At 36.2% G+C, this 18,698-nt stretch overlaps 1 protein-coding gene across 2 annotated transcripts; it reads right to left on the minus strand.

Moving 5' to 3' along the window:
• Nucleotides 1–1,504: 1,504 nt before the first annotated feature.
• On the minus strand, nt 1,505–18,692 carry adgrg3 (adhesion G protein-coupled receptor G3). Of its 2 annotated transcripts, none has more exons than XM_084107771.1 (12): nt 18,020–18,692; nt 17,767–17,827; nt 15,860–15,950; nt 15,631–15,768; nt 15,329–15,454; nt 15,163–15,211; nt 10,166–10,257; nt 9,933–10,048; nt 9,550–9,821; nt 7,499–7,595; nt 7,132–7,418; nt 1,505–1,762 (listed from the first exon to the last, which is right to left on the minus strand). In XM_084107771.1, the coding sequence occupies exons 1-12, from the start codon at nt 18,180–18,182 to the stop codon at nt 1,644–1,646; spliced, it is 1,611 nt and encodes a 536-aa protein (XP_083963897.1). In that variant the 5' UTR covers nt 18,183–18,692; the 3' UTR covers nt 1,505–1,643. The 2 variants fall into 2 exon arrangements, with proteins under 2 accessions (XP_083963897.1, XP_083963896.1); XM_084107770.1 differs by having other exon boundaries at nt 15,329–15,457.
• Between the last annotated feature and the right edge of the window lie 6 nt (nt 18,693–18,698).

The following is an 18,698-nucleotide window of genomic DNA, read 5'->3' on the forward strand; positions in this document are numbered from 1 at the left end:
CGGAGAACATCAATGCCGACCGTCACTTCTAAGATGTCGGCAAGTCCTGCCTTCAAGAGCATAAATGTAAAAACAAAACTTAAACGTTTATATAATAATTCCTTACTTTTTGCTTTTCGTCATCTGCTTTCAAAGCGATTTTATGTTGTTTTTATTCTGTTTTGCCATAGTTGACACAAAAACACGATGCTCTCGTTGTGTCGTGGCGATATCATGTGGTCAACATGTGAACGACAGTCTGAAGTGGGACGTTTAATTCGGGAGATTCCAAACCTCGTTTCCTAGTTAGAAAATAGGACATGAACGCCCTCTCAAGTCACCTTTTGAACGCAATGAGCTCGTAGTCTCTTCTTCAGAAGTGGGAAGTAGGAAATTTCGAATAGCGCGTGAAGGCAACATTAACTCGTATAGTCCAGAACTCGCCAGTCTGAGGGGAAAAGGCATAATGTTGAGTTTAAATCTTGCAATTCTGATATATAAACTCGGAATTACGAAGGGGGAAGTCAGAATTGTGAGATAAAACTCATAATTACCTTTATTTGTTATTTTAGTCAATGGCTTCCATAGACTTCTACTGAAGTCAATTAGTCTGCCACAAATGTGTGCTTTCTGTTTCTGAACACTAGGTGTTGCCGACACTACACTGATCATCATACATTCACCAAAACACCACTTCTGCTACCCATAATCCATCATACCTCAGTGTTAAATAATCAAAGTCCACAGAGACTAACGTGTTAATCTCCTCATTGTATATTGCTACTCTTTTTCATCTCATCTCATCTCTCTTTTTTTTATTTTTTTTTATTTTTATTTAATTTTATGTTAACCCCCATGTGTAGTTATTGTTTTCTAATATTTGTTGTTTGCTGAGCATGGTGACTTTTTGTAATCTCGTTGTTTACAGTGACAATAAAGCTCTATTCTATTCTGAGCACTCCTGTTAAAGTTTAAAGTTCTTTCACTTAAGAGCAATGACCCCCAAATATGATGAAACCCTTGCAAAAATATAAAGCAATATATTTCCCTGTAAAGACCCATTTACTGTATATGTGTGGTAAAATACACAAATTATAGGGTTTCATTAGAATAATTAACTTTTTTTCATTGTACTAAATAAAAATACTTTAAAAATGTAAAGTCAACTATTTTTTTTTTACCCAGTCATTCAAATCACTTTTATTTATATAGAGCTTTATACAATACAGATAGTTTTACAGTGATAACAGGAAAATAATGCATTTCGGCTGTTGTTCAACTGAATTCAGTTCAGTGTTGATTCAGTTTCGTTGTAAAATTAGAATGTTAGAGCAATTTTAGATTTATTTATTTGAATTTTTTACTATGAATATAGTTTTATATAGATATATATAGTTATAATATAGTTATATATATAGTAAGCCAGTGAAAATGAAATATTCTATTCTGGAATTTAATTAAAAAAGGATATATCAACATTTAGAAATAAATACCCCCCTAATATTAAAACTACATGCAGATTTCCTATAGCGCCCCCTTGCAGTCTCCCGAGGCTCTGCAGACCCCAGGTTAAAAATCACAAAGATCTGAATGAGTACAATATTAATACAAAAGAAATACATGAAGTTTTGATGGATCCACCTTTAAAACTCCAAGGCCGTTGGTTATCTTGTCACATCTTCATTGCTCTGGAAGCTGACCTGAATGGTGCTTTTAGATGAGATTTGTTTCTCTTTCCGTGTTTGACATGTGAGAATCAAAAACCACATGAAAACAAAGATACCTAGAGGATGAAAAGAACAGTGATGATGTAATTTTACACTTTTTGAGCCCCTGCTTCACATTGTTCATTTAGAGCCAAAAACACAAATCTAGTAAACATCTGGCACTTCATGCAAAAAGGGTACAAAATATGCCTTTAAAAAGTCTACATTTTTCTTTTTCAACAAATGCTCAGTGCAAGGAGATGCTTAATCTTCACAAGGTCAAAACAATAATATACGAATATGTTCCAAAGTTAAAATCTTTTCTGGAATTCTTTTGATATTTAACTCCAATTTTACATTTTGGTTTCATTGCATGGTTATTATTATTATTTCTTGCTGCCAGAAATCTGACATATTTGTAACAAATTATTTTAAATATGATATCTGTGTTGTAATTCCACAAGTGAACATATAGGCAAGTAGTTTTTAGGGTGATAAACTGATAAAGACAGCAAACACACTGTAGGCCTAACAAACCAAACATGGGTATCCACTTTTAACCAGTGTTTTTGCATGTAAAAGTGAAACTATTTCTAACCCAAAACAAAGCATACCAAATTTCCACAAATTCTTTATCGATTTATCGTAGCGGAACTAGAGTTGTGGTCAATGCTAATGCAGGGGGGTTTATTGACAATGACAGGAAATGTGTGTAAAATCCTAACCTGGCATCAAAAACGCAGAAATGAACGATTGTTAGATTTATTCCTGCGGGGGAATAATGATTCATAAGCTTGCGATTCAATATTGATTCATTTGGATAAATACATATGCTATAGATGTTAATTTTTCTCAAGGAAAAACGTTCTCAACTAATGTTGTAAACTACCGGTATATAGGCAACCCTGTTATTAGAGGTTAAAATTAACAACTGATTTGTTGCATACAAGAATAATATATGCATACAACTTTTGAATTGTATAGGTTAAGTAAGTAGATTATAATGAATTTATAGCGCTTTTTAGCGCAATTTTCCACCGGACAAAATTGCGATTGTTAACTCATGATTTCTGTTCTGTCTGTGCGCACCAATCTTGCACTTCTATCTACTCCTCAACCAGACCACCTAGAGACTTCGGGTTTTCGGCATTATGTTAAGGAAGGTCTAATCTCGGGAACGCACAAAAAAAAAATCCAGGAAAATATTTACTATCTCTTAGTGTTGTGATCCCATGAGGTCAGAAAATTGCGCTAAAACACTCACCGAGTTTTTATTACTTGTTTATTTATTCTCCAGAGTACATTTTTCTGATATAGAGTAGAACTATAGAGTTACTACACACTGAATGGCTTTTCTGAAATAAAACAATAATGTTGCCTGACTTTGTTCACAAGCGGTTTTACTGACGTCTTTCCATGGTTTAAACACTGATTTGGAGATTATGAGACATGATTGTCTTGTCACTCAGCGCATTATCAGCGTCCTCTATGTTCTGCTGTGGTTTCCATTGCGTGTGAAGATGGATGTGTTGTGTGAGAACAGTGTGTGTGTCAGGCTGAATGCACGAGAGACGGCAGCCCTCGTTCAAACACGCTATAATGCGACACGTTCTCAAGTTAAAGGCCAAAATAAAGGCTTTTTTCAATAAGGTGAAATTAAAAAATGAAATAAAATTTTAGGGTGGCCACTCAGATGTCAGTGATGTCAAGTGCCATGGTGAACGTGTTTTCAGCATGCTCCTGGATTAACATCTTTGTTGATCCTGGAACAATATTCCAATACACCAATCAGATTGGAGGGACAACTTTACAGTTTATGTAAATTTTAGGGTAGGGTTAGGGGTAGGGATAGTGTTAGGACTACATTTTCAGACATGAAGGATCAACAAAAATCCAGGAATATGTTGATCCTTACTTGGCAAAATCTCATCCAGACTCCCATCCGGCTCCGTCACGGCACAACCAGCGCTAATACATGTACCATTTTCACTTGGGGACATCTTGGGAATTTCATAATGATATGAGATTTAGGGTCATTCTGTGTCTAAACATTTTGATTTTGATCAAAAAAATTCTGGTGAGAGAAATACATACATGAAGAAGAAAGCCAAAATATTAAATGTAATGAATGTACAGTATATGTACTGAGTAATTCATGACCATTTTCACCTGAGATTTGGAGCCAAATTACAGGGAGGTAAAAATTACTTAAAGATGGCAGCCAGTTTGCCTGCATGCAACTCAAGAAGTATTAAAGATGTCTTAATATCCTTTTAGATTCTGATTCCTAACAAACTTTTCTTTTGGTATCTTCATTTTAAAGGCCCTCGATGGTTCAATCACAGATTTATGGAGATCTTAATGCGGCTTCATGAGGAAATTGATTAATTATACACATTTTCAGTGGCAAAAAAACAAATTTGCGTCACTTTTTATTATAAAGAGGAACATCTGAACAATAAATAATGTTGAAACTAGACTATGGATGTCCCAATACCACTTTTTGCAGAACGAGTCTGATACCGATACTTTGATTTTTGGTACTCGCCGATAGCGATACCGTAACCGATACCTGAATCTTCACTGCATTTGTAATTTTTAAATGTATTAGTAGATAAACCAAAAGAATATAAATCATATTAGTTGGCTTAATTTGTTCATCAAATTCAAATGTTCAAATGTTTGTCAAAACCAGTGAAATATCAATTATTTAATCCAATCTTGATACTACAACAAAAACTACCAGCCTAATTAATGTGAATTTAAAACAAGTAAGCAGTCAGTAACAAAATAAGAACAAACAATCGAATTACAAATAGGACAAATAAATACAATAGAACAAAGAAAGGCTACAAATGAAAAAAGCATATTCATTACTGTATAAATAATATATAGATAGATATTTTTGTAAAGTTGAAAAGGGTAGCCTATTTAGTCAAGAGCAGTGAGTATTTCTTTGTCATTTGTTTGATTAACATTAAAACACAGAAGCAGGTTTATCAAACTGCTGCCCCTTTAAGACCGAACGCACGGACCGCATTTGAACATGGCTACGTTCATTTGAGATATAACCGACTTTGGTTATACTTTGGACTTTCGACTTTCGTTTCGCAAGACCTTAAAGACAATTTAATTCAGTATTCGCGCGCTGAGACGCTGGTTTGCGGGGCGCGCTCTTTGGATGTTTGCGTTCATGGAACTTCTTGACCTGCACACGTCCTGTAATAATGTACTCGTTATACTTAAATCAGGTAACAGTTCATGTTTTACTTTACTTACATATACGATTTAGCAGGGCTGCCAACTTTTGAGTTTAGCTTGGAGTGAGATTTTCTTTTGGTGGGGTATGCAAAACAAATATTGCATCACAATAAGTGTAATTGTGATTGTCAAAACATTTGGTAACTAAATAGAATTTTATGAAGTTTAGTGACAACATGTTACAATGTTTACATTGTACAATGACTAGTAGGATACAGTTTTTATTATTGCTTGACAAAAATTTCAAGATTTCAATTCCATTCTTGTGATTTGATTCCGATTTTGATTCAATATTGACTAATTTGGATACATGTTTATTTTAAATTTTATTTAAAAAAATAATCTCACCTAATGCTGTAAACATAGAGGGCCCAATCTGCTGGTATTATTAAAGGTTAAAAATAACAAATTAAATTAAATATAATGCTGTTTTTGTTATAATAACAATTATTTAATGACATAAGTAAAAATATAATAAATATGTAATATAGTGCTCAGCAAAATCTCCTCTCTAGCTATTTTTTCTATTCAATTAACATGCTATGGTCATTAAATGGCTTTCCTGAGGTAAATGTAACGTTATGTGACATAATTGTTCTCCTGCTGTTATATTGACCTCTTTCCATGGTTGAAAAACACTAATTGGTCGATATTATGTATACTTTCGGTAAGTTGTACTGCATCTTTAAATAAAAAAGTAACAGATGATCGGTTCACGTGCACTTGAACTGAGGCGCTCAGCGATCTGTCACGTCACATTTACAAGCGCCAAACGTATTTTTGTCTGAATTTCGTAATAAAATTGACGGAATCTAAGAGCTGAGAATTAGTTTAATATTAAAAGTACCCCTTTGCTCTGCAATTTTTCTGTGCGTGAGAAAATGGATGTGTGGCGTGAGAGCGTGTGAAAACTGACACTTTTCAGTGAAAAGTGTCAATTGCGTGAGTCTCACGCTCAATGCGTGAGAGTTGGCAGCCCTGGATTTAGTTTTCATCCAAATAACGTGCTGAGTGAATGATCAGCAATCAAGAGCATTCAACAGAAGTGCGCTCTCTCTCTCTCTCTCTCTCTCTCTCTCTCTCTCGTCAGTTAACGTTAATAATAAGCTACATGCCTCGTTTTATTTTCTTTGCCATTGACATCCGACTGAACCAACTTTCCACTGATGTCTGTTTAAAGGGATGTGCTCGACCAGCTCGCGCGTCTGTGCCGTTGCGCACTTAATCCACTGCCGTTTTTCTCTTATCAGCTCGCGCACCACAGCTATTACTATACACACGAACCCTGTGAAATGAGCCCAAACCGCCGACATTATACTTTCCTATGCCTCAGTTCACCTCCACAAAGCACTCGCGGCGGCCAGTTTCGTTTCGCAAAATGTACGTGGTATCGGTGCGTGGTATCGGTGATTTTTTATGAGTACGAGTAGCCTATATGAGGACAGTATCGGCCCGATCCCTGATGCCAGTATCGGTATCGGGCCATCCCTAAACTAGACATGTATCTTGTTTTTTTGCTATCAACACAATTGCATAGAATATATCCGTCTTTCACTGTTGGCCTTTAATGCGACAAATATTGCTAAAGTAAACAGATTTTACTTATAGATCTACCAATCTCTGTGTAAAAATAAAATAATGATGCTGCCATATATTTCTAAATTCTCCTGTATTCGGCTCCAAATCTCATGTGAAAATGGTCATTTTTACACTCCTCTACAAAATAGTGGATTATTCAGTGTATATATACGTTCATTACATTTAATATTTTGGCTTTCATCAAATATTAATGTTTGTCTTTCTTTTTTATGTTTGTCTTTCTTCAGAAAAAAATATTAACTAAATCATAAATTTGAGCCTGGGAAATTTCAGAAATTTGGTTTTGACATGGAATGACCATATATATATTTTTGCGTCATATGGAAATATGGTACACAATTGCAAAACGTGTCCCACCCTAACGCTAGCTAATAATAAATAATTAAATAAATAAAACCTGAATTCACATTTAAAGCTTGTAAACCTTTCATGCTATAATATGTTATATCTGATATTTTTCACTCAAAAGAACAGTATTTTTTTTATTATTATTATTATTTTTTTGAAAGTACCAGTTAGGCCTGTGTATGCTTGTCCTTCATTAACACGTGCTATTGTTTCAGTGAGCACTGAAACGAGTTCTTACCCTGAAAACTGTTGAGAATGGTGAAAACATAGAGCGAAGCGAGACTCAATGGGCCGTGTGTGAAGAAGGCCAGACCCCACGGCACTCCCAGTACACAGCAGAGTCCCAGTAGAGACACCCAGTCTTTCCATGCCCTCCTCTGATGGTCTTTAACCTGAGGAGCCTGTGATCTCAACAGACGCATCTTATGCAGCACCACCGCCAGCATGGCCGTGTTGAAGAGCAACACCAGTCCCAGATAACCGTTCACTGTAATGTAGCTCACTATCGGTGTGGTCACCCAGCATCTACACCATAATAAAACACACACGCTCAAGAGATGACGCAGAAAGAGAAGTGCAGTGTCATTTGAATAGATTGACCTTACATTGGTGTGGCTGTCGTGTTCTCTTTATCCATGTGAAAGGAATATTTGCCATACGCTTTAGTCACACCGCATATCACCACTGTGAACGTGGGAACACCTGTGGGAGAAGATAATTCAGTAAATAGATGTAATACACACAATGCTCATTCACACAGGGACATCCAGGCTTTTTGCGGTTTAATATTCAAAGACACTAGTAGGGGCCAAGCACTGAAGATGCATAAGCACCTATTGTATTAATTCGCGTTATTATTCTTCTTCCGCTTCTTCTTCTTTTTCCGCTCTGGAAGTCTATGGCCGCCCATAGAACTGCTTGTGTGAAAGTTATGAAATTTGGCACACAGATAGAGGACAGTCTGAACATTAACCACAGCAATTTTGGAGTCTCTAACTCAATCCTTCTAGCGCCACCAACTGTCCAAAGTTTCACTTATGTTTATGCCGTAAGGGCTAAAAAAAGGAATAATTTTTTTCCTCTGATTCCTTGGCTCAAGATGATTCGATTGCATGCCCTGAAAGTGCTGAAAAAGTTTCTTGGCAGCGCCACCTTGTGGTCAAAAGCTATAATGAAATTTCCATAAATGCTAATAACTTTGGATTTAATTAGCTTATTGTAATGAAACTGGTCTTAATAGATTCCTTGGGTGGTTTCGATAACATAGATATCAATTTGCCATAGACTACAACTTCCTGTCCACCATTTTGATTTTCTTTAAAAACATTATTTTTTCTAACTTATCCTAGGCCGTTCGTCCGATTTTCACCAAATTTGAGTCAGGTCATCTTCAGACCATGCCGGCAAAAAGTTATGGATTTCGTGTCGATAGCCAAAACTGTTTTTGTAAAACGCATTAACAAAATTGGTGGCATGATTCCAAAACGACTCTGAGGCTGTATCTCTGCACTGCTTTGGCACGTTGACACCAAACTTTGCTTATGTCATTGTCACCTCACTCTGACCACACCACACCAATTTGGTCACAGCACCACCTACTGATCGAAAGTGATAAACCATTAAATCAATTTACTAGTGCCTGTATTTATGATTTTTCAACCATTTTGCCTAAAATCTTCTTAATATGTCTTAAATTGCTCATTGTTGCAGCTGATCTGAATCTCCTAGCCATGATGGCATGACTAATCATGCCTTCTTTGTGCTTGGCCACATAATTGCTGATTGCAGCTATATTTCATATTGTATTTAAAGGGGTGGTTGATTATGATTTCACTTTTTTAACTTTAGTTGGTGTGTAATGTTGCTGTTTGAGCTTAATCAACATCTGCAAAGTTACGATGCTCAAATTTCAAAGCAAAGGGAGATATTTTCTTTTACAGAAATAGCTTTTAAGGATTACAACAAATGGCTGGTCGGGACTACACAACATTCCTCCCGGGTTAGTGACATCACCAACCCTGACATTTGCATAAACCCCGCCCCCGTGAACACGATTTATAGATTATCATGACAGAATATGCTAATCAATGACTAGAAAAGAACTGCACATAAGCTACATAAATTTATCAACTAAACATTCAGAAATGTCCTGTTGCTTCTACATGTTGTCACTTCTTCTTGAGTCTCTCCATCATTGTCTGAATCCAGTTTTAACATAAAAGGCTAAAAGTTTTTGCCATTTTCAGTGCATGTCCATGTGAGTGCTCTTGAAGCTCCGCCCCCTGTGCCGGGAGCAGCAGTTCATTTGCATTTAAAGGGACGGACACAAAACGGTCCGTTTTTGCTCACCCTCAAAAAGTGACAACTTTAACATGCTATATAAAAATATCTGAGGGGTATTTTGAGGTGAAACTTCACATACACACTCTGGGGACATCAAAGACTTATTTTACATCTTGTGAAAAGGGCATTATACCACCCCTTTAAGTGTACAGCCCTGCTTTTGTTTGATTCATCCAAATTTCACCAAATTCTGTGACATTCCATGTTATACAGTAAATTTCACTTTTAATCACTGGATTCCGTGGAAATCGTAAGGCACTTGAGTAATGTGGGAATGGTGTATATTGACTTCAGAATGTGAAATTGAACTCACCCCATCCCACAAGACTTAGTTTAAGCATGTATCTCTTGATGTAGATGTTGAAGACCCGCACCAGCAGCAGGTACAGGTTGAAGCCCTCAATGGCTGTCCAAGTGAAAGTGGCTAAAAGACACCAGTGTAGGAGAAGTCCTAGAGCCTGACACACTGACTCAGTGTCTCCTTGACCCGAAAACCACACGCTGCACAAGAAGGAGATGTGCAGCAAGAATAAGGAACCTGAGAGCTGAACATGAATGAAGACTGAGTTCTCACTTTGCTTCTTCCTGTTGAGAGGATGGTGAGAGACATTACCTATTTATATCTGTACCACAGAACATCTCATTCTGAAACTGTCAAGTGTCTAAAAAATGTGTCCGAATTAATAATAAGCTTACCGTTGGAACAAAAACATGACAATCATAAGGGCTGTAAATGCGATTGAAAGGGCAGAGCCAACATATGAAAGGTAGTTGAGATGGATTATATGGGACCCTTCAGGAATTTGAGGACTCTTTCAGAAACATTGAGGACAAAAGAGTGCATTCAAATCAATCATAAGCAGTCAAGCTTAATCTGAAAGTCAATGTTTTAAAACCAAAAAAGGCCATTTTATGACAAATGCACTTACAATGAGCACTGCAAAAAAGCTCAGATGATTACAACTGCACACAAAGTCTCCGTTCTCAATGCTAGTCTCACAGCCGTCTGTTCTCCAGTTACCTGACAAAAAGACACACACACACACACACACACACACACACATTGCATGTACACTAAGTCAATGCAAATACATTTATTCAAATGAGAACTGTCTGTAAATTAGGACATTAGTTGCATAATGACTATTACAATATACAGGTCATTCTCAGGAAACGTTGATGTTGCAGATGCTACAAAGTCTGTTCCACTTTTATCTTTCCTGTCAACTTCAGATCAACACAAGTGAAACCGCCATATTAATCAACCAAACTTTAGTTGATGAGAAGAGGGTTGGTTGCAGAGGTAGTTGGTTACAGAAAAAAAAAAATCCACATGAAGTCATGCAGTCTGTGATGGACAGATTGTTAATACAACTGGTCCTTGTGTTAATTATGTCTGACAGAAAATCCAAACGTTCGCCTATCATTCATCGACCTCAAACATGGCTTAGCATTTAAAAGATGTAAGTAGTAGTCTTAGCCACTTTACACTTATACTTAGCCACTAAATTTGTACATTATACATTTTTAACCTGCATTTCTCTCTACCCACCTTATTTTTAACGTAAGAGCATGTGCGAGCATTTATAACTTGAATGTGTGAATGTCACCAGAAAAAAAAGAATATTTTTTTTCTTTTCGTTATTCAACCATAGTGAACTTCTAAAAAATAATTCCATGGGGTTAAATGTATTTAGTTATCATTATATAGTAAATACTAACACGAGTCATGTAACGTTGGGTATAGGATCTTTTATTTAAGGTACTTAGTTTAAGAGATGTCTTTGGGGAGTGTGGGAATTACATCAGCCTCAGGCGGTGTTGCCAAGTCTGTGGTTTTCCTGCTGAATTGGGCTACTTTTACACTGTTGCTGCAGGTTGTTTTTTTAGTCCACGAATTGAAGTGACCCCAGAACACAACTGTTACCCACCCGGAACATGATTTCGACCGGGGGACCCGGAACGCAATTGGATTAGTTTTGAGTAGTAACTGGGCTAGTTTTAAGTAGCCTAGTAATTAGGCTGGTTTTGAGTAGTAATGGGTTGGTTTTCAGTAATTGGGCTGGTTTTGAGTAGTAATTGGACTGGTTTTGAGTAGTAATTGGGCTGGTTTTGAGTAGTCTAGTAATTAGGCTGATTTTGAGTAGTAATTGGGCTAGTTTTGAATAGTAATGGGTTGGTTTTGAGTAGTAATTGGGCTGGTTTTGAGTAGTAATTGGGCTGGTTTTGAGTATTAATTGGACTGGTTTTGAGTAGTAATTGGACTGGTTTTGAGTAGTAATTGGGCTAGTTTTGAATAGTAATGGGTTGGTTTTGAGTAGTAATTGGGCTGGTTTTGAGTAGTAATTGGACTGGTTTTGAGTAGTAATTGGGCTGGTTTTGAGTAGTAATTGGACTGGTTTTGAGGAGTAATGGGTTGGTTTGAGTAGTAATTGGGCTGGTTTTGAGTAGTAATTGGACTGGTTTTGAGGAGTAATGGGTTGGTTTGAGTAGTAATTGGACTGGTTTTGAGAAGTAATTGGGCTGGTTTTGAATAGTAATGGGCTGGTTTTGAGAAGTAATTGGGCTGGTTTTGAGTAGTAATGCTGTTTTTTTATGCTGACCTGGTAACCCTGGCCTCAGAATGCAAATTGATGCTGGTGAAGTAAGGGTGACCACCATCAAACAAACCAAATGTGGGACGATTATAAGTTTGTGTGGGACAATGTGGGACGTGTTACACTAACACTAAAACATAACCTGAAACTGTTATATAATGTCTATCTAACTTTCAGCTGATAAAACTACTTTGTTGTTTTAGAATAAATAAAATGCTTTCTTAAAAAGGCAAAAGAACACATGCACGTTTTCTTAATATGATAATTAAAAACCAATAGACTGATGAAAATGCGGGACATTTTCTCAAAATGCGACGTGCGGGACAAGGGGTGAAAATGCTGTTCAGTACAACGCATGTTAAATGGAGGTGAACTGATCCTGAACTGTTCTCCTTGCCATGAAATTTCTTATGGTCAGAATTAGATAAGCTACATAAAACTGGTGCCGTGACCCGGATTGAAGTAAGGTTTGTTATGCTGATTGACATTGCAAACTTTTTTTATATTCTTTATTTCTATATATTCTTCTTTTTTATATTTTAAAGGTTTATTTTTATAGTTTAGTATAATAATGAGCCTCCAGGATACAGTATATTTAAGTGATCAAATTAATATCATAAAGTTGTGACTAGTCAACGAATGAACGACTACCAGTTGACTATGAAAATCATTCGTCATGGGCAGCCCTAAATAAACTTTAACTACATCGAAAATCATGCTTGGATAACCTCACATAACACACATAGACATACAGTGGTTAAAAAAGACCAACTTTGCCCTTTTTTTTCTGTCAAAAAACCTCAGACATGAGTTGCGTTCCATCAACTATCTGCTATTTTTTTCACAGAACGACTTGATCTTCATTCTTGTTGCATACAACCCTAAAGCATTTTGAATTGGCACCAAACAAAAAAAGTTTTGTGTTTTTTAGTAGTATTGTAATGTGATTTAATAAAAGGAACCAGAATTCAATTTTTTTTAATGAATTCCAAATTTACAAAATATGACGGGGCTGAAATAATGAGCTTTCAGTTTAGGTTTCAAGGTAGTAACCATGAATAACTATTGGTACTAGACTGTGATTACATTTTGTGTACTGGTGTAATAGTTTCACAATCAACCACTTAAAAAAACATATATTTGACGACTAATGTGTATATTAAAGGGTAACTCTCGCCAAAATGCAACTTAGGCTCTTTTTGTTAATCTACTCGAGGCAAACTTTCGTTTAAAAGCATAATTAGAATGGAAACGCCACTTTTAAGTTTACCGGTATTTTCGTTTTAGGTTAAAATGCCATTTGAATGGGAGTTAATGGGCCACTTTTATGATAGCATCAAAAATCGCTATTTTTAAAACACTAAGAAGGCTCGACACAACATGAAACTTTGCTGGAAGTATCACCACGGGCTCTACACATGAACTCGAGCATTGAGAACATTGTTTGTGTTCACAGAGTTTACTAAAAAGAAAGATTTTGAACAACTCACAGTATAGCTGTGTCCGCCGGCATTTTGATAGACAAAAATAGTTGATTTCTGAATGTGAATGAACTGACTCTGAATTTTAGTATTGTTTATTATATGTGAATCCTTTTTCAAATACAAGGTCAATATTGATTTTCACTAACGAGAAAACAACAAATTATCCGTGAATTTATATTGAACAAAGCTTTAGGAGCTTTCCATCTTTACTCTCCTCCCTGTTACGGAGATCGACTATTTTTGACTGACAAAATGCCGGCGGACGGAAACACAGTGAGTTGTTCAAAATCTTTACTTTTAGTAAACTCTGTGTACACAAACAATGTTCTCAATGCTGGAGTTCATGTGTAGAGCCCCTGGTGATACTTCGAGCAAAGTTTCATGTTGTGTCGAACCTTCTTAGTGTTTTAAAAAGATGCTATCATAAAAGTGCCACATTAATTCCCAATCTCAAGGCATTTAACCTAAAACGAAAATACGGTCAAATTTAAAAGTGGCGTTTCCATTCTAATTAGGCTTTTAAAGGGGTCATATAATGGTACATGCACTTTTACAAGTTGATTGTACTGAAATCTGAGTTGACAGTGCCTGTACACAACCATCATAAAATGATAAAAATCCATCCAGTGTTTTTTTTTAATCTTCTTATATGTTTTCCCCTCTCTCAAATCAAGCCGTTCGATTTTGTGACGTCACACGGTCGTACGCCCCTCCCACGATTGTTGATTGACAGCAGCGTTTCAACACAGACCCGCCCTTGCTCGTGAGTGAGCTGTCTGTCATCATAGTCAGCGCGTTGATACGCATTGTTGATACGCTGGAGCACTGTCTATGAGCAGAATGGCGTCTAAGCGATTGTGGTGTTCTGTTCTTGGGTGTAATAACGAACACAGCAGTCATTTTGATGTTCCTAAATCCGAACCGCTGAAGACGCAGTGGCTGAGTTTGTTTTTGAAGGGAATATATTCCCCCCCAATCAACAGCAATGCTTTCCTGTTTGCGCGAATCATTTCACCAGACTGCTTTATAAACGAGGTCAGTAAAGCTGGTTTTGCTAAGAAGCTGCTCCTGAAAAAAAGGATTGGTACCAACTATTCGTGTTCCTGCTGAACCTCCAGAAGAACTGAATCGAGTGTAATGTTTTATTAACCTTTATATTCATATTTAATTAATCTTTGCAAATCGCTTGCACGCTTCACGATGAATGCAGCTATTTTTACACTCAGGGTACATTACGGCATGTTTTCTATGTACAACGTTCTCAATATATTTTATAATCCCACATTTATAATGAACGACGCCTTATGGTTATTGTGTTATTGTGTTACGGTGTACGCACAGATTAGAGGGGCGGGGTGAGCAAAGCTCATTATCATTTAAAGACACGTGCACTTAAACGTCATGCTGAAAACAGAGCTGTTTTTGACCAGGTAAAATGAGTGCTTTCTGAGAATTTTGAAATAAAGTATATTACAAACTTTTAATTTAGACCCTAAAGAATCACCTTAGCTTGTACAAAAATGGCATTATATGACCTTATAAAACTTTATTTTTAAACAAAAGTTTGCCTCGGGTAGATTAACAAAAAGACCCTAGGTTGCATTTTGGCGAGAGTTACCCTTAACTAAGGGGCTAACTAAGGGGTTAAGGGGCTACATCCATCCTGTTACTTTTGGCCAGGTTAAAAATAATTTCTTCAAATGAGTATTTCAAATAAAACACACACACATGCAAATTACACTGCTTTTGACATTGACCTAGTAAGTTTGTTTAAGTTTATGTAGAGAGGTTTCATGCTTAATAATAAATTTTTCGCACCGAAGATGGTGTGAATATCATACTGACCTCTGCCGTTTGCATCGAGATGCCAGTAGACACAGAGTCCACTTTCAGTCTGCAATAATGAAGTTGCACTTTTATAGAAGTGAAAACTGACAGTTGATAAATAAAAGCCACAAGGCCAAGCTGTATTTTTATAGTTGAATAATGGTGTGGTGTGAAAGCATCTTACCTCACTGCTATTCTTGAATCTGAGCTGAACAGGCTGAGAAAGATTGTGAATTTCATTCTCACCAAGCCAAACTCCCAACACGTTTCGCCCATGCAATACTGGATCTGTCTCATTTGGGTCACTTCCCTTCTGTGTCAATACCACAGTGACAAATGATCCGAAGAAGAATCCAGTGTTATGACATGCAGATGTTCCCAAAAGAAAATAAATTCACATTAAATTTGTCAATTAAACAAGTCTTTGGAGGACAGACATAAAGTAGGCCTACTTCTGTGTACCTCAATGTCTGAACTGCTGCTTACCCTGAAGATGTTCTCATCGAAAAGAGACGCAATCAAATTCACTTCTGAATCATTGTTTCCCCCCTGTTCATTTCTGCTCCTTTGTAATGCTTCAGAGGAGATGTTGATTGTAAATTCTTTTTGTGTAATGAGTGTTGCCTGCAAAAACAAAGGTGAAGACACAATCCAGTGTGTGACCTGCACCAATGACTATAAAAAATAAACATTTTTAACTTCCATTTAGTCTTACCTCTGCAGAGGAGATTGGTTGTGATATGTAGTTTGGAATTGGCAACCTAGGTCTTATGGGGGAGCATTCTCTCATTTTTTTTTCTATACACCTTTTTAAAATATAGGTGACATTTTATAATAAGTATACAGTAATACAGCACTTAAAAAATATTTGCAACTATTGGTATTAGTAATATTTGCAATTTATTAATCAGGAACAGATCTCACTTTATATTAGGTCAAAGAACATCGAAAAATGTCATTAATTAAGTGCTTTAAACCAACATCTATTGAACAATAATTGCATTCATATATTCAGTGTTCTTTAAAATGTTAATTAAGTACGCACGCACGCACACGCACGCACGCACGCACGCACACACACACACACACACACACACACACACACACACACACACACACACAAACACACACACACACACACACACAAACACACACACAGAAATATATTTATTTCTTTTTTCTGTTAATTCTCTCCCCTAAACATATACAGTCAGGTCCATAAATATTGGAACATTGACACAATTCTAATCTTTTTGGCTCTATACACCACCACAATGGATTTGAAATGAAATGAACAACATGTGCTTTGACTGCAGACTTTCAGCTTTAATTTGAGGGTATTTGCATCCAAATCAGGTGAACGGTGTAGGAATTACAACAGTTTGTATATGTGCCTCCCACTTTTTAAGGGACCAAAAGTAATGGGACAGATTAACAATCATAAATCAAACTTTCACTTTTTAATACTTGGTTGCAAATCCTTTGCAGTCAATTACAGCCTGAAGTCTGGAACGCACAGAGATCACCGGACGCTGGGTTTCATCCCTGGTGATGCTCTGCCAGGCCTCTACTGCAAGTGTCTTCAGTTCCTGCTTGTTCTTGGGGCATTTTCTCTTCAGTTTTGTCTTCAGCAAGTGAAATGCATGCTCAATCGGATTCAGGTCAGGTGATTGACTTGGCCATTGCATAACATTCCACTTCTTTCCCTTAAAAAACTCTTTGGTTGCTTTCGCAGTACGCTTTGGGTCATTGTCCATCTGCAATGTGAAGCGCCGTCCAATGAGTACTCAACAAGTATTAAAAAGTGAAAGTTTGATTTATGATTGTTAATCTGTCCCATTACTTTTGGTCCCTTAAAAAGTGGGAGGCACATATACAAACTGTTGTAATTCCTACACCGTTCACCTGATTTGGATGTAAATACCCTCAAATTAAAGCTGAAAGTCTGCAGTCAAAGCACATCTTGTTCGTTTTATTTCAAATCCATTGTGGTGGTGTATAGAGCCAAAAAGATTAGAATTGTGTCAATGTCCCAATATTTATGGACCTGACTGTAACTGATGTATTGTAACAAGGTGATCTTATGAGTATTTGTATGTATTTTTTTTTTTTTAAGTAGCTTTAGGGTTAAGGAATTTGTAAACATTTTTATGAACTCTTAATACTAATGTAATTAAGTCCAATAGATGTTGGTTTAAAGCACTTAATTCTGTGACCTTATCTAAAGTGAGAATTATTTATGGTTAATAAATTGTTAACTAAGCATTATCTAACTCTTTACATGAGCAAATTAAACAACCATAATTTGTTAATTGCAGTGACAATGATAAAGAATTCACTGTTTGCATGTAGTCTATTTTTGTATTAAATACAGTTTATAAACTATTAATTAACCATAAACTAATAGTTTGTAAATGATTTGTAAATACTTTAATACTGTTTACTTGTTTAATTGTTGTGTTACCAAAATGTATATTGTATACCTCTTAACATTATTATTACCTGACAGCAAACCAACCTTTCCATTTTGTATATTTATAATACATCTAAAAATGTAAAATAATTTAAAAACTTTTCATTTTATTTTAACTTGTTACAAGATTTTTAGATAACAAAACTCACCACGGAACATTTTCAATTCCTGCACAATTTTTGGGAACCATATAACAATGGATAGGTGGGTCTGGAAACAATGGGAGGTAAATAGTATTTGTAATTAATTATTCAAATCCAAATCTTTATCACAATACTTATTCACATAGATTTATGAGACTAATATAATGTCTCAGCAGTGTAAACGTGATTATCACACTTTTGCAGTTAAAATTACTTGATTATATTTATAATGTAAAAAAATATTCATATTCATATTCACCTTTACATGCTCCAGTCTGTATTGTGGAGGAAAATATCCAAAGAACTAAACAGCAGAAGCCTCTCATTTCTCTTGTTGAATGCTCTGTTCCTCTAGTGCGAGTGGCATCTGTCAGCCTCTCTGAAAAAGTGTCATGTGATTCCTGTGGCTTCCTGTGCAACATAGCTGTCAACTTCAGGAACCATGATGCAGTTTACCAAGAACTTACCAACACATCCTGTGATCTTAAGGTGGAAACAATCCAGACATTACTAAATTAATAACTGATTGATGAATAATCAATAAAACTGTTCATTGCATTATTTGTTCAGAGTATTTATTTACACTAAATAGCCCGTCTGGTGTGTCGAGCTGGACAGGACAACACTACAGAAGACGCTGGACTGTCGTGAAGGGCTAGGCCTAATGTGCGTGAAAGCAAGTTTTGATGCAAATCAACCTTATTTCGAATTTCGCCGAACTCGCTCTACTCCCTTTCCCCATCACATATTAGATCATTTATTTTCAATAAAAATTAAGAAAGCATTCGAAAAGTGGAATTAAAGTGCCTAATGTGTGTTTATAATAAAGTGTTTATCGGTTAGGGGTAGGGAGGGCTTTTTTATATCCCATAAGGCGGCATCCATTTAATAATTTTAATTAATTCTATACACTCTAGTTACTATTGTATACCGTTTAA

This window comes from Abramis brama (assembly GCF_963993115.1).
Source record: "Abramis brama genome assembly, chromosome: 3".
In the NCBI taxonomy this organism is placed as follows: domain Eukaryota; kingdom Metazoa; phylum Chordata; class Actinopteri; order Cypriniformes; family Leuciscidae; genus Abramis; species Abramis brama.

Bases quoted from the DNA above. Each gene is read 5' to 3' on its own strand.
- adgrg3 (XM_084107770.1), bottom strand. From the start codon at position 18,182: ATGTTGCACAGGAAGCCACAGGAATCACATGACACTTTTTCAGAGAGG. The intron at 17,828-18,019 runs GTGAATATGAAT...CATTGTTTCCAG, and splicing joins ACAGACTGGAGCATGTAAAG to ACCCACCTATCCATTGTTAT. The intron at 1,763-7,131 runs GTAAGAACTCGT...TTCATCCTCTAG, and splicing joins CATTCTCAACAGTTTTCAGG to GTATCTTTGTTTTCATGTGG.